The 22,043-nt window shown below is 42.4% G+C and overlaps 1 protein-coding gene across 1 annotated transcript in view; it reads left to right on the forward strand.

The window, feature by feature from the left end:
* Window positions 1-22,043, forward strand: part of TMC1 (transmembrane channel like 1) — a 71,437-nt gene that overhangs the window by 37,317 nt on the left and 12,077 nt on the right. The window contains exons 12-20 of the mRNA XM_083701946.1: window positions 2,287-2,466; window positions 2,793-2,945; window positions 4,125-4,253; window positions 7,099-7,166; window positions 8,343-8,582; window positions 12,055-12,180; window positions 13,354-13,432; window positions 13,546-13,660; window positions 15,107-15,263. Of these exons, the coding sequence (XP_083558072.1) occupies window positions 2,287-2,466; window positions 2,793-2,945; window positions 4,125-4,253; window positions 7,099-7,166; window positions 8,343-8,582; window positions 12,055-12,180; window positions 13,354-13,432; window positions 13,546-13,660; window positions 15,107-15,263 (1,247 nt within the window). The remainder of the gene's footprint in view (window positions 1-2,286; window positions 2,467-2,792; window positions 2,946-4,124; window positions 4,254-7,098; window positions 7,167-8,342; window positions 8,583-12,054; window positions 12,181-13,353; window positions 13,433-13,545; window positions 13,661-15,106; window positions 15,264-22,043) is intronic.

Genomic DNA, 22,043 nt, shown 5'->3' on the forward strand with positions numbered 1-22,043 from the left:
TTGCCTGCATGCACAACGTAGGGAAGTTCATGACTCTTGGGGGCCCTGTCCTGACCACAGAGGGAACCCACGGGGCTTTAATTCAGGCCTGTACTCATCTGGAACCAAGACAGCTCCAGTTTTCTGTCTCATGTTCACTGACAAGTGGACACCAAGGGAGTGTGCAGCCCCTGGTATAGAAAGGGCTGGTCCCTCAGAAGTATCTTTGTGGGGGGCTCTCTTTAGAGGTCTCAGTTAGAGGAACCAAAAGGCTCCAGTTTGGGATGACCACCCCTGCAGATTCTGGCGGGTTTCTTCTCCTCTTAGCTGCTTCTCAGAGGGTCATTATGACATTAGATGCAGTTCCTGCATTTTAGCAAGCTCTCCTCCAGCCAATATGAATGGTATTAGGCACCCACAGCTCGGCCTGCATCACAGGAGTGATGTTCTAGAAAATATTTTAGTGTCATAAGAATTGGAAGTGATGTCAAAGGTCATCTAGCCCAACTCCCCGCACCTGCCAGTTCAGGGAAATGGACAAGTACAGCTTCCTGAGAGGTGGTTCTCCAGCCTCTGATTAAGGAGAGTCCATTGCCTCCTCCTGCTAAACAGCTTACACCATCAGGATGCTCTTCCTAAGGTTTAGTTGAAATCCCCATCTTCTAATTTTAGCAGTGTTTTTTATTATTATTAAGGGCATTGTTTGTATTAGGTGTTTTATTGTAAGCTGCCATGGTTTATTTAAAAATTAAACATAGGATGTAAATGCAAAAAAGCCCAATAAAAAATAAAATTGCAGCAAATTCAGATAATGCTGCAGGATTTTTCAATTTGTTATGAAATGTATAGCTGACATCCTGAGTTATTCAGCAACTGATCATTTTGAACTCAATAGTAAATTGCAATAAATAACAAAATAGCCCATTCATCTGATTGTTCAGCTAATTATATAAAAACGAAAATATGTTTCCATGAAAGAAAACTTTTATTCTTGCTTTTTGCAGCGAAGATGTTATATTACCATCATGGCACAAACAATGTGTAGCCAAACCATGATTTATATGCACTAAACTGTTAATTCTTAATGAAAGTATAATTTTAATGGCAAGCAGTCAAGATTAAATATTCTTTATGGTGCTGTCATGCCAGGGAATGCTTAACACTAGAGTTTAGAATTGGCTGTAATCTCAGCCTTGTTTACTGAAAATCATAATACCACACAGAAGCTGGAGAAACACAGCTGCTTTATAGACAATAATTTTGCAGGCTTCACAATCTGGGGCTAAAGGTTACTCTTTGATGGCAGTTAATCATTCTCTCAGCTGCATTTTCTTGTTACTAGTTTGTTGCTACTAGGAACTAGAGGTCTGATGAATGGAATGAATGCATTTATTAATTTATTAATCACAGCTACACAATCAGATTCTTTTATTTACTTACACTATTTTTATACCGCTCTGGGACACTTACAACAAGAAGACATAAAAATATAATAACTATCAATAAATCAATAAAAAAGCAAATTATATGTGTATGTGTGGGGCAGCAGGCACATTGTATAACACAGTATTACTAAGAGCAGATCTAAAATTCCATATATCAGTGTGTGCACATCCAAAAAGCCTTGGAAAATAAGAAAAGGTCTTTAGCTGGTGCTGAAAAGAATATAAGTATGTGGACACACATACTGTCCCATTTCTTGTTCTGTGCAGACCAAGGATGCCATGATCTGTCAATTGCAATTTGCTCAGTTTCTCATTCTCCTGTCTTAAATTCAATTCTATAATCTACTGCAGCATTTGCAGCTTTTTTAATCATCATGAATTTTTTAAAATCATTTTACTGTGAATTTCACTGAATATGTGGTTTTGACTAATGTACAGATATTTGCAAGCAATTTCTCTTAGTGCATTTTTGTATGTTATTTTCACTAATATATTCATTTTTATGCATATTTTGCTGTGATGTTATGCATCTTTGTAAACATTGTATGGAGAATTACATCGCAAAAAAACAACAACCGGGAAACGATGTAAGAAGCTTTTAAAATCTACTTTAAAACAAAAACAAGGTTTGGTGATCCACTTTCTTTGTATACTAGGTGTACTAAAGTGATGCCTCTCAGGTTGTAGACTGGAACTCCCATCATGTCTGCCCATGGACTCTGCTGGCTGCAGCTGATGGGAGTTGAGAACTGATGCTAAACATCTGTGCTGAAGGGCCCCATGGTGGCTGCCTATGTACTAAAACTGCTAGTAGGAGAGCATAGGTAAACTTTTTAAACTTGTTTCTCCCCTCCCTCTCCAGGTAAACATGGTTATGTCTCTACTGGGAATGTTCTGTCCCACTGTATTTGATGTCATCAGTGCTCTGGAAAACTATCACCCTCGAATCGCCCTCCGGTGGCAGCTGGGGCGCATCTTTGCTCTCTTCCTGGGCAACCTGTACACATTTATTATTGCTCTCATGGATGAAATCAATCTCAAGGCAAGTTGACTAATTTTTACATGTCCTGTTTATTTGCAGCTTTCTAGAAGAAGGTTCCAGTTTGAAGTCTTGAGCTCCAGAAGGTTACAAAGATATACTTCTATATTCCAGTCCAGCTAAATTAGTCACAAATAAGTCCAATGGAAACCAAGAGAACAAGTGAGCTTCCCTTGGAATTAACCATGACTAACTTTAGCTGGCTTGGGGACATGGAGTTTGATTCAGAGTATCCCTTCTGCCAGTAAAGGTAAACAGTAAAGGTACCCCTCGCTGCAACCTCTGTGTAATTTGATTTGTGCTATTGAAAAACTTCTCCTTTTTCCCAGCTGGAAGAAGAGAAGATTGTGAGGCAGAACATGACAATTTGGCTAACCAACTTGTACAACGGGACCCTCCCTGAAAACGTCACTGGCCCTCCCCCACACGTGAGCCTTGCGGATGTCCCGAGAGGCCCCTGCTGGGAAACAATGGTTGGTCAGGTAAAGCCATTTTGGAAAAAACAACAGCACCCAAAGCTTTTGGAACGATTCTTGTTGCTGATACTCCCAAGAGTATTCATTCTTAATGCATTCTGGCCTCACAGACTTAACTTTCAGCCCGGAATCTGAAGGAGGGAGGATATTTTGTTGCTTTGATTCCAAGTTCTGGCCCCAAGAAATAGACGTGGATGAACCCATATTTCTGGGATCATCAGCCTCCTCCTAGTCTGGGATGGGGTGGAAATCACAGCTCACTCTAATAGAGGGGATCTATGGTTCAAAATTTGGGGTCTGCAACCAGACTGCTCTGGTGTTTTGGCAGCATTACTAAATCACTGTGTCATGAAAGTCTTCCTGACTTGAATTACAAGCCGCCTCCTCCAGCCAAATCCCTGATCTCTACCTTAGCTGTGATTGAAGTAGTGTCAGGGGGCAGCAACACAAACCACAAACTTAAGGGAAGCTTAAGTATATGGAGACATGCCCTCCTGTGGATGGATTATTTGGTTTGGCCAGAGGAGGCCTAGTCTATAATTCTGTCTCAACCTTTACTGCATGGTCTTAAACAAGTCATGATATCACAGCTGGGCCATCTCCCAGGATGCATTAAGCTCTTTTTACCATGAAATATACAGTATGAATATATGAGAAACAAACCCCTGACCTCTTTCCTAGTTGTTTAGAGCAGATTGAGAATGAATGACTGGGAACATCCACTTAAGTCTTCACAATGATGAAAGGGATTCCATTTAATAGTGTGCCTGAGCTAGGTAGCATATTTGGATATATTCACACAGTAAAATTAGCCAAGGATGTGCATTTTTCCTTCTGTATCAGAATTTGGTATTTTATATTTTTCAATTTTTAAAATTATTATTGTACAGTGGTACCTCAGGTTAAGTATTTAATTCGTTCCAGAGGTCTGTTCTTAAACTGAAGATGATTCAAGATGATTCTGCTGACAAAACACTTTAGGACAGCATCCTGCTCCCCATTTAGCATGCGTGCACAATGTAAGAGTCCTCTAAGTTTCTTGTAAGTGTTCCAGTGGCCCATTTCAAACAACAGGAGTGAATGGCAGGAGGATAAGCAGCGCTGCTTCCTTGGCGTTTGCCAAATGCTCTCAATAAAGAAGCAACCCGACCCTTTGCTTCTAAAAAAGAAACGTTGTTTCTGCAGGAATTTGTGCGGCTGACGGTCTCTGACACTGTGACGACCTACATCACAATTTTAATTGGTGATTTCCTAAAAGCTGTCTTTGTCAGGTTTTTCAATTACTGCTGGTGCTGGGACTTGGAATATGGCTTTGTAAGTATTTGACTTCTTGCTCCTCCTCCTTTAAAAAATGAATTCTTTCTGAAATAATAACAATAATATAATGTAAATGTTCCAGTACTTGACACTGTACTATGCTGTATTATACTATACTAGTAGTCCTACACGATACTGTTGAATTTATGGAGAATATACGGGAAATGCCTGGTTGAACACAATACCATAAATGTAATGCATTAGAAACGCAATGCTAATAAGGCCTTGTCAATCTTATCTTTGTCTGAAGTGCTCCATCTACAGAGTCCACTCCCAAGAAAGATTTTGCATTTGATTTATTTTTCATAAGGAAAAGGAACTCAGGGGATGCCATGCTGAATGAGACTGAGGCTCACCAAGTCCAGGATTCTGTGGTGGCAACAGCAAACATCTTGGATATGTCTGAAATCTAAAAAGAATGACACAGACAAAATATTCCATAGTAGGGTGGTACCTCTATTAGTCCAACCAAAACGTCACAAGATAGGAAACAAGCTATGGCCAGGTCTTCAAAATGCAAGTATCCACACCGTTCTCTTTAGGCATCCAGTCTCAGGGGAAAATGGCCCAAAGGGAAGATGGGGCAGAGGCAGGCAAGCCTGGCCTCCTCATCCTCACGTGCGCAGGCTCCACTTCAGATCTCGCTGATAATATTTCATAAGAAAGAAGGCAGCACCTTCTTTATATATCATGTGTGTATTGCTTGCAATTTGTACTGGGCTAGCAGCAAGGCATTTGTTCTTTAATGGTGCCAAGTGAGCCAAGTATGATTGATTGATGTCTTATTTGAGATTTAATGACTGTGACTTGTCCAATTTCTAACCTCGCCATTAAGGGAGAGCTTTGTATCAGGGGATTCTGATGGGCTTTGTGCTGGTTTGCCAACACAGAGCATCTGAGGCCAGCAAGACGTTTTAGGTTTATAATGTAGAAAATCACTTTTTTGGCTGGGCTCTTGTGTTTTCAACAGCTGTGTGGCAAGCAGGGATTCAGCATATGGAGTTTCCCCCCAGCACCTCATCAGTCAGGAAAACGTCCATTGGTTAATATATATATATATATATATATATATATATATATATATATATATATATTCTGCTTAAAGTGCAGCTGTTAAAGACATAGAAGTCGCTGCCAGCAAAAAGCTTATAACTATATAAAGTAGTGCTCACACTTCTTTAATTTTAACTTCAACTTTTTAGAGGGAGGAATTCAGTGTAGTGCTAAGCAGCTCACTCCATCAGAGCCAGCATTTCTGCTTTCCTGGGAGAACGATCTGCCCTCTCCTCCCCTGCTTGCGCTTCCAGGGGCTCTTCTGACAACCCCAAACCAATTGGGGGTGCATTAGGGGAAGGAGGGAGGGGAGAAAGCCCCATAGTGCTAGGGGAAGTTTTCTGCTGGCAGGACTACAGTGGTACCTTGGTTTACAAACTTAAATCTGTTCCGGAAGTCCGTTCTTAAACCAAAGCGTACTTAAACCAAGGCGTGCTTTCCCACAGAAAGTAATGCAAAATGGATTAATCCGTTCCAGATGGTGAAAAGCAACCCCTAAGAAAGCAATTTCACATGAATTTTACTATCTAACAAGACCATTTCTGGGTTAGGGTTAATTTTAGGACTGGGTTAGGGTAAGGATTAGAATTAGGGTTAGTTCAGAGTCAGTGTTGTTTTATGTTTTCTTGTGCTTTTGATTCATTTCCAGTTGGCTTGCTGGGGAACTCCTGGCTGCCTTCAGGTGGTGCAGGGGCTCTAAGATGCAGCTTCCGGGCTGCCTCCACCTTCCCCAGCAACTATGCAGCCTGGGGATATCTCAGCCGAGAAGGGAGGCTTCACACTGCCTATCGGAGCAGCCCCAATCCCAAATCCTACTTGTGTGCAAGCAGGAGGGAGCAGGGATCCCTCAGCTGGAAGGGAGTCTGAGTGACAGAAGGCTGTGCCAACAAAACAGAAGTGTACCCCTGAACATCCATTCGTATGCCCAAAAACCCCACAACCCCCCCAAAAAACCCCCAATGCAAACCAGAACACTCATTTCCGGGTTTGAAGTGGTCATAATCCAAAATGTTCATTAACTAGGCTGTTTGTAACCCCAGGCACCACTGTACTTAGTTGAGTCCAGACCATAACTTGGGTGCTGCGCCCCACTTTCTGCCCCCATAACAATGCCCCACATTGTGAATACAGATAAAATCTCAACCTAAATTAGAGGCACATATGTAATTTATTATTTGTGGATCTTTTGGACTACAGCTTCCATCAGCCCCAGCCAGCAGAGCCAATGGTGAGAGGTCATGGGAGTTGTAGTCTAACAGGGCACCTGGAAGGCACCTGGTTGGGGAAGGCCAGAGAAGCTGTTTCCATATGCTACATATTTTGGTTCAGTGAAACAAAGCATACATAACAAAGTTCAGTTTTTATTTTTGTACAGTTTAGTGTGGGGTTCAGAGGCAGAAGGGGGAGAACAGTTCTGTGTCTGATCTTGAACTTTCTGACAACATCTATGACCTGAAACAGAAAGAAACACTGGTTATTACTTGTTTTGTACTTTAAAAAACCCCTAAAACTCATTTTATTGTTTAAAAATCAACATGTTAGATTCTATTACATCTATTATAGTGCCATGCAGGCCTAGAACTCTATATGAAAAACTCTACAGTCAGGTCTCATTTAAATATTATTTTGCATATGTGTTTCAGATTATATTATTGCCCCAGTTCTGGAGATTTGTTCATTTGCTTGGGGAAAACCTGTTCCTAATGCAAAATGATCAATATGCAATCTTTGCACATTGTTTTAAAGCTTTGTTGCAACTCTAAGAGAATTCATTATGCTTTCCCTTCAGCCTTCATATTCAGAATTTGATATTAGTGGAAATGTGTTGGGCCTGATCTTCAATCAAGGCATGATCTGGTAAGTGTGTCTTGGTGGAATACTGCATGAGAGATCTTGTAGAAGTGGCTGTACTTAAGGTTAAGGTTTGCCAATGTGACTGAATTCTTCTGCTTTGCTTGTCAAATCTCTGATATAAATGTGGAAAATCACACTTGTCACCTCTGGTCTTGATTCTCCACTTCATTGTACCAGCTTTACTGTGGTGTGACTTCACTGAAATCATGCCTGGACGCTGTGAAATAAGCTGTTATAAATTGAGAGTAACAAATGGTGACTCAATCACGAGTCCTTCTCTGAAGACATAGTCATGTTGGATGCCACCTTTCAGGTGTGACAAATTCAGCTATTGTTGTTGTCAGACTTTTGGAATATACAGGGCATATACAGGGCAATCATTATTAGTTTCTAATTCGGTGTTGCTTCCTTGCTCCTACATTTGGCTCCTCCAATGTGACAAAAACACAGGAGGCTATAAATATCGTGGCAAATCATGAATGTGGGAGTTGGTGTTTACCTTTCAAGAAAGACCCATTCCTTCACACTCCACCATTGGCAAGCACTGCTGTGAATCCCCCTGAGCTCAATGCTATACGATAGACATGTTTCTGCGTTTATGCTGTAATAAATTCAGTTCGACCCTTCAGCTACAGCAGTCAGTTATTAATTTAGGAATAAACTATTCAATTATGAATAAAACAAACAATTATAAAGAAGCAGGAACAAAAGCTTCAGAGTGGTTGGTTGGCATCCCTGTCTTAGGAGACAATGGAAGAATGTGCCTTTGGCGGTAAAGTCAAACAATCTGGCAACTGTAATAAATGATAATAATAGATCAATCCAACCAGGTTGGGGGAATAGAGTAGCAGAGGAGGATGAACTGTGTGGAGGGTGGTGTGTGTGCATGCATGCATTTTCCCAGGGGGGCTTATCATGTTTATTATTGTGTACCTGTGATAAGATAAGAACTATATTAACTTAATCTTTATAAATATGGCTGTTTTGAAAGCACCTATCTCCAAATACGAACCAATATGGACTAGCAGAGTGTTGGGGTGGGCAAATCCATAGAAGATCCCAGGGTTTGTGGCTGGAAAAGCAAAGGGATATAAAAGCTAAAAGAGCCCCCTTTGTAGATTTTTATGAGAACCCCCTTTGTAGATTTTTATGAGAAAATGGCTTATTGAATGTTCATAGGATGGGCTCTTTTTATGCACCATGTCTGCCGGCGATCAACGTCATCCGTCTCCATACATCCATGTACCTGCAGTGCTGGGCTGTGATGTGCTGCAATGTTCCCCATGAGAGAGTCTTCAAAGCCTCACGATCAAACAACTTCTACATGGCCATGCTGCTGTTTATTCTCTTCCTCTCCACGCTGCCAGTTGTCTACACAGTTGTTTCCGTCCCTCCATCCTTTGACTGTGGTCCATTCAGGTTTACAGCATTTTATATCCATTTCTTCAAAGTCAGATGTAGGATTACTGAACAAATATCTATAACATTGGATGCACTTTCGTGAAAGATAGGAGTGACAAAGACAGTATACATACTATACCTTTAAAGCCCATTTGAAGCCCATTTTCCCCTTCAAAGAATTATGGGCACTGTAGTTTGTTCATTATTGCTGGAAATTTGAACTCTACGACAAGTATACTGGGCACTGTAGTATACTTGTTGTAGAGTTCAAATTTCCAGCAATAATGAACAAACTACAGTGCCCAGAATTCTTTGAAGGGGAAAATGGCTTCAAATGTGCTCTAAAGGTATATTGTGTATGCCAACAGATAACAGGGTCACTTATATTTAAAAATTAATAATTCCAGTCCAATGCAGGGCCTTTATGTTAGCCTGAGTAAACATTTTCCCCTCAGCTTTTGTCAGGGACAGATATTTAAACATCCCCAGAAACATTGCAGATGTTCTTTGAATGTGCCAGACTCTGCAGAACATATTCTTTTCTACTATGAACTTAATAAGGTATACTTCTGAGTAACTATACATAGATGCTGCTGCACAGGGTACCTGGAGAATGGAAGTGTCTCAGTTGCGCTTCAGATTTGCATTCTGCATGTAGCATTTATTATGTTGAATGGGAAACAAGTCAGGAACAAATATATATAAGTGGGATACAATAACTGTGGGGGGGGGGAATAATGTAGGAGGGGAAAGTACAGGTCAAATGGAACTAGATGTGGGATTGTTCCTGATTTTTAAATTTATACGTCTCTGAAGGGCCTATTACTCATGCCTTGTTTCAATTTCCAGAAGTCATACAAAATATTTTGCTTGCCAAAACAAATCATATCCCCATAGATCTATGGCATTTTTAAAAAGAGAATATGGCCTGTTGCTTTATTTGAATGAACAGTGTTTGTGAATTTAGCTGGGTCACATTGTCCTCAACTCTCTACACTGACTTCCCATCCCCTTGGCATTTCCAGAACAAGCTATTTGTCTTTACCTTTTAAACCTCTTTGGAGTTTTGTTATTATTTGCCCAGATCCTCCAAGTGTCCCTATTTCCAGGGACAGTTCTGGATTTACAGAAGCTGTCCCAGTTTCTGATTTGATCTGATTTGACTGTCCCCTTTTCCCTTAGGATGTCCCTATTTTTGTCAGAGAAATATTGGAGGTTATGGAGTTATGTGACCCCTGAGTCACCTGAAGGAAGTTCTGTGTAGGAAAGTTTATGCCCAGAGTGGCTGGGGCAACCCAGTCAGCTGGGTGGGCTATAAATAATAAAATGGTGGTGGAATAGGATGTCCCTACTTTCATCAGAGAAATGTTGCAGTGCAGGATATGCCACTTCTCTGCTACTCTCTGTGTCTTTCTGGTTCCTTCCACAACTGTGCATAATCTCCTGCACCACCTGGCACAGGTTTGTTTGGCCCAAGAGACTGTTTTTCTCAGATCATACCCACCTGCCCCACCTCTGATGTGATATGTGACAATAAGTGTGGGGCAGATAAGGACATGGCTACAAAGAAACAATTGACAACTTCAAGTGAGTTCTTGGTTGTTTCTTTGGAAGCTGGGCTGGCAGATAGCAAGCTCTACTGGGATTGGCAAGATGAGGGATATTTATGTTGGAAAGATAAGGATAGAGTAGGGACAAATATGGATTGTGGCAAACATTGTGCGCACACTGCTTCTCAAACCAGCACTGGGAGTGCACTGGATGCAGAGTAAACTGGAGCATGTCCACAACCTTCAGGTCCTGGCCTGCTGGCTAGATCTAGTATCCCAGTGCTGGCCTAGACTGCTTCCCAAAATACTTAGAATGCTACCTCCCTATCTCTTTCCCTTCCAGTTAGAGCCAGTGCTTCCCTCTTTGCCGCTTGAGGTGAAACGGGAAGTACCCCCTGCCCTGCCACCGCCATCCCACCAAAACATCCCTCACCTGGGTTGCACAGCAGTGCCATGTGGCTGTGGGTCTTGGCAATATCTCACAAGTTTGTGCTTTTCTTACTCAGCAAAGGGCCACTGATGTAAACAACAATACCGGTAATTATTACTGAGCTGTGTGGAAACCCAGGTCCTTTGCTCTCAGACTCAAGATAAGGCCCAGATTCATTAACATGCTCCTTTGTTTCAAAATCTGGAAAAGACCTCAGGAAAGTCAATAGCTACAAAACAGGGGATGCTGAGGATTGCTAGTTTTCATTTGTAATTATGGAAAGCCATGTGTGACATCTAGAGGTGGATCTGTATATGTGCAGCCCCAGAACTTGTGCAAGGATATAACGACCCTACTGTCTCATTAACTGCTTCCACTCTTGCACTATTTTGTAAAAAGCGCACATGAAACAACACATGGCACTTTCATGGACAGCCCCATAACGAATGAATGTGTAATACCCTCCAGGGCTCTTTTAATGCAACAGTAAGAAATTCTTCTCCAGATGTTCTCAGGATTCACCTGAGTTGCTTGCAAATGTGAGTGCCCCTGTTTCAATGTCAGTGAGCAGGAGGGAAGTGAACAAGGCCCTGCTGTTCTCCCTCCTGTGAGCTGCTGCCTAGCCACTTGCCCTGGGCTGTGGGAAGGAAGATGCACCTGGTGCTCCCTCAGCCCTGTGGAGAAAGCACTGCTATGTGTATCACTTGATTAGAGAGAATGCCTTGACTTTTGGTGTAAGCTCATGCACGCCTAATTCCAACATACAGAAAATTAACGTATCAGTGAAAAGGCTAGGCTACAATCTTCCTCTGTGAAATCAAATTTTCCTTGTGGGGGGTTGAAATATACTTGGGAGTCCTGTAGTGATTTCATGCTCTTTATTGCAGCTTGTAAAACAGTGATTGAATTGCCCCCCAAACATCAGGCTTTTATATACATTATTTACACAATGAGTCCCGTCTGATTGGCTGATTCTGCTTCCCTCCTGGAGCCTGATTGGTCTTTTCCTGCAAGCCAATCAGTTGTTGCATTCTAGGATCCTACTTGCCTATTGTTCTAGGATCCAAGCTTAGTACATAACAGGGGTATTTGGGGATGGAGGAGCCCACCTCCCTTTCTGAAAAGACGAATAAGCGTCCAGTCATGTGAACTGCCACATTTGCACGACGTATACATTTAAAGCACTGTTATACCATTTTTATCGTCATTGCTTCCCCCCCCCCAAAAAACCTAGGAAATGTAATTTGTTAAGGGTGCTGAAACTTGTTAGGAGACCCCTGTCCCCCCCCCCCCAAAAGCTAAAATTCCTTGAGTGGTTTAATATATCTGGTAGCAATAAAGACTGATTGGGTTATATTCTGGCATTACTATGGTTGTGAATTATTCGTGGTTTTTTGTAATTGCTTCAGCTACACAAATAAATAATATTTGTATTTGTTATTAGTATTACTTTAACAAAAACACTATTTACATTCCCACCCTTTATCTCTGTGTGTCTTTGCACTAACAGCGGGAAAACCAGAATGTTTGAGGTCATTGGAGAAACTCTGGAGCATGATTTCCCTTCCTGGTTTCGGAAGGTTTTCAGACTTCTCTCAAACCCTGGTGTGATCCTGCCCTTCATACTGCTGATGGTGTATGTACAGCAACATTTATATGCTTAAAAATAAATACATCCCCATCTTTTTTAGACATACGTAGAATGCATTCACTACCCAGTGTAGCCAGGAGGGCTAAAGGGATGGGGGGCGGGGAAGGTGGACTCCTCTTTTAATGGCCCCTGAATTGAAAGCTGGCTCTATTGTTAGGCAGATTGAGATAATTGCCTTGAGGAGCAGAAGCTGGCAGGGGGCACAGCAACACCCCCCCTTTCTTCCTGATCCCACCAGCTGTTCCCTTCCTCAGTTTTGTGTGCCTCAGGCCTGTCATACGCTCCCTAAACTTGCTTGTTACGCTCAGGTGTGGTGGAAGATGCTACTCCACTGCCAGTGTTAGAAGTACAATTCATCTTCCAGGCCACTTGGCTCCTGCCAATGGAAGGAGCGGGTGAGGGGATGCCATATTGTCTTTGGCCTCAGGCAAGACCATGTCTTAGGCCATCCCTGCCAGAATTCTGAGATTATTGTTGACGGCAGCTTCACCTCAGAGTTCCTTTAAAGCAGCTAAACGGGGGTGGGGGGCAAGGATGAAATAGCAACTGAAGGATGTGGTTGTGTAAAAGGAGTACTTGACACAGCGTTGCATGGACTCCAGAAACATCAAACCATCGTTTTTGTCTAGGGTGCAATTCACTTGCATCAGCTTCTGGTAAGGAAGATGATTGTTATATCACTCTGCTTAAAATAGAGATGCATGAATCTGTCAATTTTGGATTATCTCAAGTGAAATAAATTTATTCTTCTATATTGCATTTTGTACATTATTTTCATTAATATATGCAGTTTTATTAACACTTTCCTCTAATATCCACATTGTCATTAGAGAACTATGTCAAAATATTCGGAGAAGTGTGGATTTCAAATGCTAGCCTCTTTACCCTGGACTTTGGCACATGAGATATTTCTTTTAAGATCCACCCTATTCCCTTGACAGTAATTAGTTTTAGCTGATTTTAATATTATATTTGTTGTAAACCACCCTGGGACCTTATGGTGAAGTGCAGATAAGAAATAAAATAAATAACAGAAAAATAACTGTTTTGTTTCAAAATGCGAACTGAATGAAATTTCTCCCTATTTCTACTTTTAAAATGGTTTTTAATGGTTGTAATAATTATGTGACATAGCATATGTGGTTTTCCCCCATTTAGCCTGAGTATCTACTACCTCAACGCTATATCAAAAGGGTACCAAGATATGAATCTCGAGCTCAAGAAGAAATTGCAAAATGTAAGGATGCTGCAAAAGATTGTTGATGGGGTTTTTTGTTCGTTTGTTTCTCATTAGATGGTGATTATTCGTGAGACTAATTCTGGGATGTTCACTTTTGTTCTTCACATTAGCAAGCTGAGGAAAACAAAAGGAGGAACAAACTAAAGGCACAGCAAGCCCGGGGGGAGGCTGAAGAAAACCCTTTTGAGACAGCGCCAAAACCCAGCAATCCAAAAGAGGGTCAAGGTGAGGAACAGTTTGAAAGCCATTACAGCAAGCTGTCTCCTCAGCTGACAGTGATGCACAGAGCATCATTTCCTGCCAGGGATTCTGGGACTTGTAGTTTACAAACTGCAGGAGATTTACAGAGAAAATGATATTGACTTCGATACTAAGAGAAGTGAATGGAAGGGAATTCACAAAAGAAAACTTTCCTTCTCTGCACTGCAGCCATCTGTGCCCCTTGAAAAGCCTTTGCAGATGGCTGTTCTGTAGGATGTGGGATGGGTAGGAGGATTGTTGAAAACCAGGTGAAGATCAGCTTAGTTTTGGACAACCCTCCAGAAACTCAGCTTTGTCTCATTGTTCACATACCCTCTATCCCTCTAACATTTCGAGGCAAAAAAACGGGGTGCCGTCTTCTGGGGCTACCTTCCTGCATGAGGCACATGACTCATGCGAGATTGCAGCCCTCAAAAGTGCTTTTTGGGGGTGGGGTGAGATCATGACACCTAAAATGTCTGCTGTCTCTTGTGTGAAATAACAGGATCTCCCAGTTTTATCGGGACAGTTGGGGGGTGTTCAGGATATTTTCCCAAGTCTCCAGATAGGTGTTTTGGGGAGCTGTGGCTGGGGGATGGACAGATAGAGGGGGTGTAGAATGGGGCTGTGGGGCTAAGCAGAAGCAAAGAAAAACCAATGTGATTAGACTTCCACAGAATGGCTTTCCACCATTCTGGAATCTATGTGCATAGAAGTCCATTCTTAAGAGGCTTCCCTTTACAGATGTACTTGCCTAATGTGGGCAGGGGGCCACAAGACCTTGGTGGGTGGGATTAGCAGTCCCTCAACCAAAAAACGTATGTGACATCCTTTCATGTTATGCATGAATGAAGGATCCTAATGTAGTCTTTTCCAGTCCTGCATCCTACAGATATTTTGGACTCCTATTATTCCTGATTCTTGGCAATCTGGCTGGGACCGATGGAAGTTGCAGTTCCCTATCAGGATGAGAAGAACTGCACGAAGTCCAATGTCTTATGCCTTACATTCTGTACCAAGACCTCCTAGCTGGTTTCAAACTAGCTTTGCAATTGCCTTCCCTCAGCTCAGTCAGAACATTAAAGATTGTTTTGTTTGAAGCAGAGGCCTGATAAGAAACTACTGATACTCTTGTCGCTCCTTTGCAGCCTAACCTTTTTGGCAATTGTTTGTGAAGGGTGCTATAACGTAGGTAGGCTGAAACAATAACTAGCTTCATTTCTTTGTTTCTGTTACACAGTTTTTAGTCTGCTATCCGTATTGGAACCCCTCCCACGACCACAGGCCTAGAGCAGGCTCGGTTCCAACCTTTGACCACTAGGTGCCAATCACAGAAGCATGTCTTACATGTGCCATGTTTCAGTCCAGAATTTGCATTCTGGCTTTGGGTTCAAAAAATAAGTCCTGTTTCCCCCCCAACAATGTTTTCAGATAAAGAAAAAGGAGCAAATGAGACCAAGAAAAAGCCAGGTGAACAGAAGGAAGAAAAACCAGGTATTGCAAATGGAAGCCAACCTCCCTGTGGCCGAGGACGAGGTGGCCCTGCGCCTCCCCCACAGATAGCAGTGACCCGGCCCGCAGCTCCAAGGTAAGGTTACCAGATGTCCCCGTTTCCCGGGGACAGTCCCCAGATTTTCAACTCAGTCCCCATACAAAATCCATGGAAGTTGAAAAGTGTCCCCAGATTCATTGAAAAAAATCTGGTAACCTTATTCCAAGGGTCAGTGGCATGAATGGATACACTCCCAGAAACCCACACTTAGCAGGCATGTCGCCAAGGATGCCAGGACCACCTCCATTGTTCCAATTTTAGTATATGTGCTGCCGAAGCGAACACGCCAGGACCACCTCCAGATAGATAGATAATTTATTACGGTCGGAATCCAGCTTATAAAACACACTTGGAGGTACAATCCCAGAAGGAAAATAAACATTTAAAACAATGTACACCAATAAATTTAAAATTTATAAATGCAATAAGCGTATAGACACTTAAAACTTTAGGATAAGCTACCACAGAGAGATGACCCAGAGTCACCCTTGGAACCGAGTTTGGGGATTATCTTAATGACCTAGTTTGGGTCGGGGGATGGTCTGCGCCTACAGATCTGTACACAGAATCTGGCGACCATCCGGGTCGTCTTATGATCTATGCCTAACCAGAAAAGGTCAAATTTTTGCTTTTCTGTGAGGTCAGCGAGCCTCACCAGTAGGGGATCAATGGTCTCACTACATGCCTCTTCATAAAAGGGACATCTAAAGAACAAGTGCTCTGGGCTTCCTATCTTCCCTGATGAACAGGCGCAAAGTCTCTGAGCATATGAGGACCACCTCCAAATTACTGATAAGCAAAGTGTTCCAGCTCATTAAACAACATTAGACTCCACATACTTGTAGTAAAGGGAAGTATTCAATAAGATTTTGCACCCTCACAGAAAGATGCAGGGGTTAGAACAAGCAGGAATATCAGAGGTGAAATGTCTGGGACCTAGCTTCATGAGCCACGGTGGCCAGGATTCAAGTCCAGGAGAGAATGGGGGCCAGTGTCACTGACTGGCTGGCAGTAGCAGGTCAAGCTAGGTGCAAATACACATTAGTACAGAGCTAGAAGTCTGAAAGTCAAGTGGCTACGTAACTTACGCCATTAGAATGTAAAGAAAATGATGTCAGTGTGCTGTTGCTTTGAAAATATTTCTGTAGAAGAGTTAGTATTGTCTAAAACCACAAACAAACCTGAATACTTGAGTGACTTTCAGATCTACATAGTGTGTCCAATATTTGCTTTGAAATATTTGTCAGTCAACTCTACATATTAAAAAAAAAATTAAAGCCTTCCCTCATGGCTTGAGTTCAAAGGTTGTGTTGCATGTGTGAAAAGCTCTCCTCATTTGGGGTTGACTTCTTCCTACTGTTCCAGAGAGTCTCCCCCTTCCTCAGGAATGGGTTGGGGGAGTGAAGGAAAGGGAGAGGCACAAAAGCCTTTTTGGGGAAGCTGTTAGAATCCAAGCCAATGTTACTTTGAAGTGAGTTGTAGAGAAGGAATGCTGACTTCTAATTTGAGTGTAGATGGCAATGCATTTTACCCAACGCCTTGGTTAAAATGCAATGGGAAGTTCTCCTGCACAAGCTCATGTGAAGGTATTGGAGCACTTTAGAACCGTGGACCTTATGCAGGGGAACATACTGGTGAATTAAGTTTCCAAGTTTTGTTAACTTAATTGGGATGTAATTTGGAGAATATTACAAACTGTACTCTCTGTAAACATTAAAGACTGCAGTATGTTTTCTTTTTTAAAAATACAAATATATTTTTGTGTGTACTTCAAGGGTTTTTAATTTTATAGATTCTTATCTAGATCATAAGTTTTAGAGATGAAAAGGAGTGGGTAGGAAAAGTTTCCTTGATACCAGTGTGACCATTGGTCCTGCTAGCTAGGAAAGATGGGAGTTGTAGTCCAAAAACAGTTGGAGGAAACACTGCTTTATACAAAAATGACTTATTATGAACAGCCCACTGGTTGTTTTTTTAATGTGCCTTCTCTTCTGTATGTAATGAAACCACAGAACCACCAGAGGGCAGATCTCAACTTGGCTTGGCTAAGCTCACTGCTCCATTTTTATTCGTTGATACCTTGTTGACATAGTCGAACCAAGATGCACATAGCTTAGATGGCTTAACAAACACCACCACCCTGACAAATTCTGTATGTAACTTTTATTTAGGTCAGGAAACAATACTTCAGACAAGATGGCAGTTTACTAACTATTCTTTGCCTGAGACAACAGAGGCTAGCTGATATAAGATCCACAGGCTTCAGGTTGCCCTCACCTTCTAGTGAGATGACAAGTTTCCTCTTGCTAGAAGGCCCTCGGAGAGTTGGTCTGGCAGTAATCTTTTGTAACAATCTGCTTGCACAAAATACAGATGCCAACTATTATGAACCATAGATGGAGCTTCTATGCTTAGGCATTCTGTTTATTTTATTATTTATTTATTTATTGAATTTATATACCCAGAGGTATCAGGATGGTTCACAGAATAAAATCAAAATATAAAGCCACAAAATACATAATCAAAATAAAAACAACAACCACCCAATAACCCCCCTAAAAAAGAACCCCACATTTTAAAAGGACATACTGTTATGTTTTATATGCCTGTTGTCTTTGTCCATGGAGTTTGATGGCCAAAATCTCATTCTTGATGACAGAAAGTGAGGAGGAATTAAAGAACCTTTTCATGAGGGTGAAAGAGGAGAGTGCAAAATATGGTCTGAAGCTCAGCATCAAAAAAACGAAGATCATGGCCACTGGTCCCATCACCTCCTGGCAAATAGAAGGGGAAGAAATGGAGGCATTTTACTTTCTTGGGCTCCATGATCACTGCAGATGGTGACAGCAGCCACAAAATTAAAAGACACCTGCTTATTGGGATAAAGGCAATGGCAAAGCTAGAAAGCATCTTAAAAAGCAGAGACATCACCTTACCAACAAAGGTCCGTATAGTTAAAGCTATGGTTTTCCCAGTAGTGATGTATGGAAGTGAGACCTGGACCATAAAGAAGGCTGATCGCCGAAGAATTGATGCTTTTGAATTATGGTGCTGGAGGAGACTCTTGAGAGTCCCATGGACTGCAAGAAGATCAAAATCAGCCCTTAGTGCTTCACTGGAGGGACAGATTGTGAAGCTGAGGCTCCAATACTTTGGCCACCTCATGAGAAAAGAAGACTCCCTGGAAAAGACCCTGATGTTGGGAAAGATCAGGTGCACAAGGAGAAGGGGACGACAGAGGACAAGATGGTTGGACAGTGTTCTTGAAGAAACCAACATGAGTTTGACCAAACTGTGGGAGGCAGTGGAAGACAGGAGTGCCTGGTGTGCTCTGGTCCAGGGGGTCACAAAGAGTCGGACACGACTAAATGACTAAACAACAACAGCTGTTATGTTTAGATGTGCACCATGTTTAGATGCAGGGCTTTTTTCAGCTGGAACTTGCTGGAACTCAGTTCCAGCCCTTCTCAGATGGACACCATTGCCATTCTAAGAGAATGAGAGATGTGTTCATGGTGAGTTCCGGCACCTCTTTTTCTAGAAAAATAGCACTGCTTAGATGGGGCTGGTTGGAGTCCAGCAACATTTGGAGGGCCACAGGTTCCCCATAGCTGCTATACCAGAAGCATCATCTTTACATCTTGTATATGAGGTTCCGGAGATGTCATATTGTCCACTTTTGGACTAGGTGGACCTGATCTAGAAATGTGATCAGGCATCGTTGAGCACCTGCCAAGACCCAAACCCTTGCAGCAGGGCGCATTTGCCATTCTGTGGATTCTCCTGGTCCAGCAGTTTCTCCCCTGTTGATTCCTGTTCACCTCTGAGCATGCAAGAAATGACAAGAGTAGGGAAATGGAGCTCTTCTGCTGCACAGTTGTGTGGTTTTGGTCCAGAGGGAGATGGCAAGCAGGTGGGCAATGGACCTTGGAGCATCCCCCACATGACAGCATGCAAGATTTTTGCAGCATCCATGTGACATAATCCTCATCAGAACACCATCCCATTATATCCAGATTTACCATTCCTGCTGTGATTTATCCCCCCCCCCAATCTGGATTAAATAGGAAAATGATGTAGATGGCGTTGAGTGGACATTGCACAAAACTTGCATGCAGGAGCAGCATGGATTCCACTGCTGCATGCTCTGCCTTAGTGAGATGTCCCCATGTGTTGATGCAGACTAGCACCAATCCTGCATTGCCCTGTGCCTGGTGCTGGAGCATCATCAAGGGGACAGGGCTTATCGTACATGCTGCTGCAGACCACTTGGTTCATTCAGACTGAAGGCACGAAGAGGGCTTAAGTCATTCCCATTACAGATTTACCTGCAACAAGGACCCAGTTGCGTTGAGACGTTACACACCTGTGAAAATGAATCTGCTGCCCTGAGCAACTTTAGCTGCTCATCATGTAGAATGTTTTATTAAGAACAGTTTATCTTGCCTCTTCTGCTGTGATCAGCTGGTTAGTTGTGAAGCATTTGATCTGACACTGAGTCCCTGCATGGTCAATATATCTGGGCATTTCACAATAGCAACTGATTCCCCCTCAAGCTGTAATGAAGAAAAATTCAACAGATGTTTTCTATTTATTTGCACAATGCCTTCCTTAAACTATGGGGATTTTTAGCTTTAAATATTTAGCTTGTTTCTGGATTCATCCTGTTCATGGGCTCTTGTCTCTGCAAAGATTTGTGTTTTGGCTTCCCGTTTGTTATACATTTCCCTGGTGTCTGGTCTAGGGCTGTTATTAAATGTTTCACCTTCAAAATAAATAATTTATTTTATGAACATCCAAAGGTGACTGTTTTAGGAAGAATAGCTTCATATGTTTAAAAAGGAGACAGTCAGTGCAAATCTCCCCAGATCTCTCCTCTGAGATCACTTTGCAACTCCAAGCGATTTTGAGGAGTATATAAAACCAAGGTTTAGGGCAATATACTGAGTCCTTTAGCAAGATTTATGTAGTAGTAGTAGTAGTAGTAGTAGTAATAATAATAATAATAATAATAATAATAATAATAATAATATATTTAAGCAGTTTTCATGAAATTATATAGAATATTCAGTCAAATAGTGATAAAAACGGACTTTAAAAATAGTGGACATAATAAAATTTTCAAAAATATAGATAAAAATCAAGATCTTTCTTAAAAAAAACCCTGAATGTAATAAGATTGCATGTCAGGTTAGTCTTGCCTAAACAAAAAAGTGTTTTGCAGTTATGAATATGTTTAATCACTTATAAGCCTCAGAAATCCATTGCACAAATCTCCACTTGCCAATTTTTCCTCCTCAGTGCTTCTGTTAAAGGTGCAGGATCTCTCTCCTTTGCATCCAGTCCCTCTGTTTCTGGCTCACTGTTTCCAGCACCTGCTGAGGTTGACATCCCGGCTGGAGTTGGGGCAGTACCACAGCCTCCTTGGCCTGAACTGCACATCCTCCCTGCTGTCACTGACTGCTAACCTGTCCCCTCTAAGGAAGCAAAGCAGTGACAAGAGCAAGGAGCCTCTGCTCACCTTTCACTTTCTCGAGTGACTGTAGAGTTAGGTCCCATGTGGGATGGTAAACAAATGGGCATTGGCAACAGGAGGGAGGAGGAGGTCATCTTGCCCCTCCACAAAACGTGGTCTGGTTGGTGCATGGTATTTTGAGCCACATTCAACCATGGCTAGCAGCTGGTGAGGTGGTGCTGGTGGAACACCACTGCTTTCTGGCTGGGGTGGTGCATGGTGGCTCAGCGGTCACACACAGCACCGGGCCATGCCTTGCCCTCCCCTCTCCCTCTTGGTAAGGGCCAGCAACCCATTGCATTGGGAAGCTGGGACACCTACATCCTCTCACTTGGGCTGATATGCTGTGTGTGAACCCTGCCCAGCCGCTCTGCTATGATCTGAATGCAAAAAATCAGTTCGTGGCTAGCATTGGACTCCTTCAAAATAAAAGCTTGAGGAGGCAGCAGTTTTTGAAATATCTACTAAATGATCAGCTTATTTCCAGCTCACAATGACAATAGGAAACTGAATTGGATCATAAGCTCAGTATTGTCTACTACAGTAGCTGGCAAAGGCTCTCCACGATTTTAGGCAGGGCTCTCTGCTAGCCCTCATGGGTGCAGCTGGGGGGGGGGGTAGGGGGCAACTGCCCCCCAAATCAATAAAAAGCAATAAAAATACTTAACTAACTGAGGTTCTGCTGCCTCTAACAGAAGCCGGTCCCCACTCTAAGAAATGCCAAGGGTTAAACCTGGGATCTTTTGTATGAAAAAATAAAGGTTGATCCAGTTTCTCTCACTGTTCCCCTGGTCTGCCAAAAGCAACTTTCTTAATCCATTCCTGGGCTGAAGCAAAGAAGCACCAGTCAGCTACCAGCAGGTGTGTTTTGGGGGTGTCTAGGGGTGAAGCCTTGATTAAAAACACCAGTTTCCTTTGTGAAATTTCTTGCCATGATTTGAGAAAATGACCTGTCACTGATCATTAAGGTTGAAAGTTGATGGACCTGAGCTTCCAAGTGTGCTTAGGCTGCATTTTGTTGAGTGCTGCCCAAGCACAGAAGCACCTTGGCAAGAAGCGGGAGCACCTTGGGTTCCTTCTGGCAATGCCCACTTGCCGTGGTTTGCTTTGCATGACTCACAGCTGCTTGAGTTTTATCAGGCTCTCGCTTCATCGTTCTGTGGTTGTTTTGGTCAGGGTGTTTCCATCCAGTGTTTATCCCTAGCTGTCAAGCAGCACTTTTCCAGTCATGGCTTAATGTTCTGTGACATAATGCTACACACCTAGGACTGCTTTCCTGGGAGCAAACCCACTGAATTTGC

The sequence above is a fragment of the Podarcis gaigeae genome (genome assembly GCF_964106915.1).
Source record: "Podarcis gaigeae genome assembly, chromosome: 11".
Classification (NCBI taxonomy): Eukaryota; Metazoa; Chordata; class Lepidosauria; order Squamata; family Lacertidae; genus Podarcis; species Podarcis gaigeae.